The sequence below is a fragment of the Trichechus manatus genome, unplaced genomic scaffold, assembly GCF_000243295.1.
Source record: "Trichechus manatus latirostris isolate Lorelei unplaced genomic scaffold, TriManLat1.0 scaffold00044, whole genome shotgun sequence".
NCBI lineage: Eukaryota > Metazoa > Chordata > Mammalia > Sirenia > Trichechidae > Trichechus > Trichechus manatus.
Window position 1 is genome coordinate 12,772,325 of NW_004443980.1, and position 6,452 is coordinate 12,778,776.

A 6,452-nucleotide genomic window follows, 5' to 3' on the forward strand; every position below is an offset into this window, starting at 1 on the left:
AGGGGCCACCTACTATCACGGTAGTTTCAGAGAAGCACCTCTTTTTCCCCCAGAATATAATTTTAAAATAAGCTAATTTGGAAATCACCTCATGAGTGAAGAGTAAGAGTGCTATGACAGCCATCCCACCTCATCTCACTGGAGGAGGGAACCTGAAGTGTCATTTTTATGCCGAACAAGCTGACAATCGGGAAATAGAGTTTTTCTTTCCCAACTGGTCTCTTCATACTGGCTACGTGGCTCTTCACCCTGCTCTTTGGGTGAAGTTAGAGCAGAATCCCCCGATCTGTTTTGGTTTTTCTCAAATAGTAAAGTGGACCAGCGAATTCTAGGCTGAAACCGTCTCATTTCAGTAATTAATGCTAGGTTCTGGTTAAATCTCCATTACTAACAGAATCGTAAAGCTTCTCCCTTGCTCTAGCCCAGGCCCTTTTCAGTAGGAAGCTAGCAAGAGGAAGGGGTGTGGCTAGATTTTTCTCTGTTGATTCCTCCGCCCACAGGGCCAAAGGGCAAAGGGGAAGTGGGAGAGGCAAGGATCTGTAGTGCACTGGCCCTAGTTCTTCATGCCTTGGAGCATGCTTACTGCTCACTCTCTCTCAGGGTTCTTTGAATTCTTCAGATTTCCCACTTACCCATCTCTGACCTGCATTTCCCTATAGAGATGATACCTTTTCTTCAGGCAGCTTTTTCTTTTCTTTAAAAAAAAAATCTTTTAATTTTCATTCAATGAATACTTATTGAGCACTTCCAGCAAGACAGAGTCCTTGCCCTCATGGAGCTTAAAACCAGTTGCTGTCAAGTTGACTCTGACTCATGGCGACCTCATGTGTGTCAGAGGAGAACTGTGCTCCACAGGGTTTTCAGTGGCTGATTTTTCGGAAGTAGATTACCAGCCCTTTCTTCCGAGGTGCCTCTGGGTGGACTTGAACCTCTCGGACATGTTAACCATTTGTACCACCCAGGTATTCCTTCGTGGAGCTTACATTCTAATAATAACTATCACTCTTATTTACTAAGCCAAGCACTTTACGTACACTTCCTCATTTAAACTGTTGCCAGCCCTATGGGTGCCAGCCCTATGGTTATTAGTTTCATCCACCTTATAAACGGGGATACTGGGACTCAGATGATTAGCTTGTCCTGCTGCCAGTTCTTGATGTCACCATTGGTTCTCGGTAGATTGTCTTTGTAGGGCTCCATTGTTCTTCTAGGTAGCCCTTACGAGCAAGTCCCTTTAAGATGGCTTTAGATTGGCATTCTCTTCTGTGTGACTTACCCTAGAATATAAAAAACACTCATGCATTTTTTATTTCCATAAACTGTGGGAGTGCAGGCCATCTGCATGACGGTACCTCCTCCTGATCACCCATCTGAGTAGCCAACTGGCTAGCAAACCAAACCAAACCCATTGCCAAAGAGTTTATTCCGACTCATAGCAATCCTATAGGACAGAATAGAACTGCCCCATATGGTTTCCAAGGAGCACCTGGTGGATTCGAGCTGCCGACCTTTTGGTTAGCAGCCTTAGCTCTTAACCACTACGCCACCAGCGTTTCCCAACTGGCCACAGTCTCACGCTTTTACGTTTTGACTTGTCCAGGCATGGGTAACACTGAGTCCCTTGTTCTCCTGGGGACACAGGTTGTGCTCTCCAAGTACTTTTCATTAAACCTCTCTTGCTTGTATTGAAGTGAAGATCTGCTTTCTACACACACACACACACACACACACACACACACACAAACGTTGGAATTCACAGAGACATCCTCATCATCCTCATATTTCTGCCTCGCTTTGAGCTGTCCAGAATCTCTGGGTGGTGCAAATAGCTAATGCACTCAGCTGTTAACTGAAAGTTCGAGGTTCGAGGTTCGAGTCCACTCAGAGGCACCTCAGAAGAAAGGCCTGGCTTTCTTTTACTTCTGAAAAATCAGGCATTTTGAAAACCCTATGGAGTACATTTCTACTCTGGCACACATGGGGTTGCCATGAGCTGGAGTCAACTCAATGGCAACTAGGTTTTGACCTAGCTAATTCTTTGTATAGGCTGAAGGTGGCTTGTTAGTTAAGGTTGACTAAACTAGATCTCAGTTACCTCTTTCGTAGATCCTGCTTAGGGAACCAAAACTCTCATTTTGGAATTTGGAGCTGTTGGCATCTGTTGTCTGGGGGCCTCAGTCATAATAAGACGGGAGTCTCATTGCAACTTGCTGTTATAGGAAGTATCTAGGAATGGTCAAGCATGTAGGTGAGAAAAGGTGCTAGGGAGTAATAAAGAAAATTCTAGAATGTATTAAACTTTGAGATGAGTTGCAACAAAACCTGCAAATTTTTAGACATCTGGCTTTCTCCATTTCTTCTAATATCAACTCCTCCCTACTCCTCAATCCCTTAAACTCTTAGAAAGATTCTAAGAGATACTGAAAGTGACTGTAACATTTGATAAAAGCTTCCATAATCCTCACTGCTTCTCTCCCATTCCCCCACCTCCCTGCAACAGAGACTACAGGGCCCCAACCAGACAGGCCTTATATATGTTTTGGAAATCAAAGGAAAGTCCCTGTGGTATCTTTACCAGTTCAATTATAAAAACTACAGTGAATGCAAATTATTTTAATGCATCTTCTGTGAGAGTGAATCTTTCAGATAACTGACACTTTTAGTGACCCAAGCACCAGAGGATTATTTTAAAGGAATCTTTCTAATATGCACACCAAGCTTGCAGAAACACTGAGAAAAATCCCTGAGCAATAATTCTTAGATGATTGTCAAGCTGTGAGGATTTCTGCCCTCAAATTATTTTAGGTTCCAAAGCAAGCAAGCAAATCATCTAACATCCATATTTTTGTCTCGACTACCTAAAGAAAGAACGATAAATAGCATGGATTTATAGTGAATTACTAACTAGACAGTTTTCATTGTACTCTTAAAATGCTAGGTTATAAAGACTATACACTTGTTCAGTGGCAAGACTCCTGAGGGTATCCTGAGTCTTGCTGCTTGAACATACATAGGGCAGGAGAGTTAAAGAAGAAAAGCAATGTAAGCATCATTGATCATCTTCTTTATTAAGTTAAGGAATGGTCATATATATTCAAGCAGGAGGAATGTTCTAGAATTTGGAAGACTGGTACTATTATCGTTTAGCATGGCCCTTCCGGTATGATTTCAATGTAAGTGAAAACTCTAATACCTGCCTGATTGAGAAACCTTGGTAGGATTGTCCTCTTCAGTTAGGAACTTGGCCTTGTCTTTCAATCAACTTCTTCTCTTTTAAGTAATTATATTTTTGAATGTCTTATTAAGAAAACTGGTTATGTTTTTATTTCCAGGGTATAAAAGTGTTAAAGAAACTCGTTGTAGGCTGATCCTGTATTAATTAGTCTCTGATGGCTGACATTTCAGCTTAATACTCAAGCTTCACCTTCCTGCCTGTTTTTCTCCTCTAGGTGGAAGCCAATCAGAAGCTGAAGTCAGGCAGAAACAACAGCTCCAACTGATGCAATCTAAATACCAGCAAAAGGTCAGAATCTAACTCTTCAAGTTTAATTTTGGCAAGGAATCTGAGTACCAGCACTTTCAAGGAACTGAAATAATACAGTTACTTTACCCCAAGCATAAAACCTTTAAACCAGCTGCAAAAAGAAACTCTCGAAATCAAAGAAATCAGGAAGGGAGAAGTGGATAAGACTACCTAGAATTCTCATTCACACTCGCAGGACCCTCGAGTAAGGGAATGCATTTTTGTTTTTGTTCCTAGTTTAACTGTCTACTGTGTTTTGAATGTTTTGGTTCCAAGAATGTGGATTTGTTTACCCCCATGCCAGTTATGGAGGTATTAAAAAAAAATGATTTAAGACGCTCAGTGATTTTTACAATGAACACTATGAGTTTTATAATCAGGAAGATTTATCCAACCTCCTCTCTCCCAGCTGAGAAAGAGACAGAGGCAGAGAGAACGGGAGACAGAGGAAGAGAGAGAGGGACAAAGAGAGAGAGACACACTCTGAGGAAGAAAAGCAAAGAGAGAAATTTCATGGGCAAGAAATGTGTGTAGCCTGGCCATTCTCTGTGATCTAAATGGCTTGAAGTAACAACCTATAATCATGGCGAGGTATAGCACCAACAATACTGTAATTTGCCTTTCATCGTAATTTTGTGTTCCAGAGGTTCAGACTGAAAAATGGTAACTGGTTTTTGTCCTCTGTAATCTCAATGCAATTTAGCTAAAAAGAGAAGAATCTGTGAGAATCAAGAAGGAGGCTGAGGAAGCTGCAATCCGAAAAATGAAGGCAATTCAGAGAGAGAAGGTAAGATGATAGAAAGGATGATCAGCTAACATCTACTGGGCGCTTACCATGTGCCAGGTTCTTCTCTAGGCATTGTCCATATACCAACTCATTTACCCCTCACAATAAAAACAAAACAGAACAGTTGTTGTTGAGTCGATTCTAACTCATGGCGACCCCATGTGTGCCAGAGTAGAACTGTGTTCCATAGGGTTTTCAATGACAGATTTTTCAAGATGCCAGGCCTTTCTTCTGAGGCACCTCTGGCTGACTCAAATCTCCAGCCTTTCAGTTAGCAGCTGAAGGCGTTATTTGTTTGCACCGTCTAGGGACTCCACCCTCACAGTAACTCTATGGAATATATACTGTCATTACTCAGTTTTATAAGTGAGGAAATGGACACAGAAAGGGTAGATCACTACTCCAAGGGTAACCAACCAGTAAGCAGAAGGACTTGGATTTGAACCTCGGCCGACTGGTCCGAGCTGGGGCTCTTAGTCACCACACTGTCTTCTCTCTCGGGTGAGTGATCAAGGTAGTAACGGTTTTGGCCAGAAAGCAGAGCCCTGAGTAACAATGGCAATCAGTGATACACCGCCATACTTGTACCCTAACATTCCAGGATGAGTGTGGCATAGGCAGACCTGCTTCCTTTACTGATAAAAGAACATGCATTTGCATTTCAGTATTGGTGACATCATCTATCCTAAACCTCTAAGTGATGTTTTTAGTTTTGATACACTTTCTGGGGCTTGGGAAAAAATGTTTTAAAGATGCTCATCTGACAGAGAAGAATAAAGAATGTAGTGTTGTATCTGCACTCCTACTCCTGTTTTACACAAAGTCCTAAGCCGTGGTAGGTTTTAGGTATTGGAGGCTTGGGGACAGGAGTTGACTCATGATACTCATGATGCTGCAGCTATAAGTGAAGGAAACACAATTTCTTTTTTTCAATTGTATTTTAGATGAAGGTTTACAGAGCAAATTAGTTTTTCATTCAACAATACACGCATTGTTTTGTGACATTGGTTGTGAGCCCTATGACATGTCAGCACTCTCCCCTTCTCGACCTTCCCCATTACCAGCTTTCCTGTCCCCTCCTGCCTTCTCGTCCTTGCCCCTGGGCTGGTGTGCCAATTTAGTCTTGTTTTGTTTTATTGGCCTGTCTAATCTTTGGCTGAAGGGTGAACTTCAGGAGTGACTTCAGTACTGAGTTAAAAAGGTGTCCAGGGACCATACTCTCGGGTTTCTCTAGTCTCTGTCAGACCAGTAAATCTGGTCTTTTTTTGTGGGTTAGAATTCTGTTCTACATTTTTCTCCAGTTCTGTCCGAGACCCTCTGTTGTGATCCCTGTCAGAGCAGTCAGTGATAGTAGCTGGATACCATCTAGTTGTGCTAGACTCAGTCTGGTGGAGGCTGTGGTGGTTGTGGTCCTTTGGAAACAATTTCTTTTTTTTTTAAATTGTGCTTTAAGTGAAAGTTTACAATTCAAGTTAGTTTCTCATATAAAAATTTATATACACATTGTTATGTGACCCTAGTTGCTCTCCCTATACTGTGACAGCACACTCCTCCTTTTCACCCCGGATTTCCCATGTCCATTCAACCAGTTCCTGACTCTCTCTGCCTTCTCATCTCGCCTCTGGGCAGGAGCTGCCCATTTAGTCTCATGTATCTACTTGAGCTAAGAAGCACACTCTTTACGAATAACATTTTCTGTCCTATAGTCCAGTCTAATCTTTGTCTGAAGAGTTGGTCTTGGGAATGGTTTTAGTTTTGGGCTAATAGAGAGTCTGGGGGCCATGTATTCTGGGGTCCCTCCAGTCTCAGTCAAACCATTAAGTCTGGTCTTTTTACTAGAATTTAAGTTCTGCACCCCACCTTTCTCCTGCTCCATAAGGGACTGTCTATTGTGTTCCCTGTCAGGGCAGTCATTAGTGGTAGCCGGGCACCATCTACTTCTTCTGGTCTCAGGCTGATGGAGTCTCTAGTTTATGAGGCCCTTTATGTCTCTTGGGCTAATATTTTCCTTGTGTCTTTGGTGTTCTTCATTCTCCTTTACTCCAGGTGGGTTGGGACCAATTGATGCATCTTAGATGGCTGCTCGTTAGCTTTTAAGACCCCAGACGCCACTCACCAAAGTGCGATGCAGAACATTTTCTT

The 6,452-nt window shown here is 42.3% G+C and overlaps 1 protein-coding gene across 2 annotated transcripts in view; it reads left to right on the forward strand.

Annotated features, from left to right (window-relative positions):
* EPSTI1 (epithelial stromal interaction 1) overlaps positions 1 to 6,452 on the forward strand; it is a 128,344-nt gene that overhangs the window by 21,511 nt on the left and 100,381 nt on the right. For both annotated transcript variants that reach the window (XM_023731611.1, XM_023731612.1), the window contains exons 4-5: positions 3,450 to 3,523; positions 4,227 to 4,310. In XM_023731611.1, the coding sequence (XP_023587379.1) occupies positions 3,450 to 3,523; positions 4,227 to 4,310 (158 nt within the window). The remainder of the gene's footprint in view (positions 1 to 3,449; positions 3,524 to 4,226; positions 4,311 to 6,452) is intronic.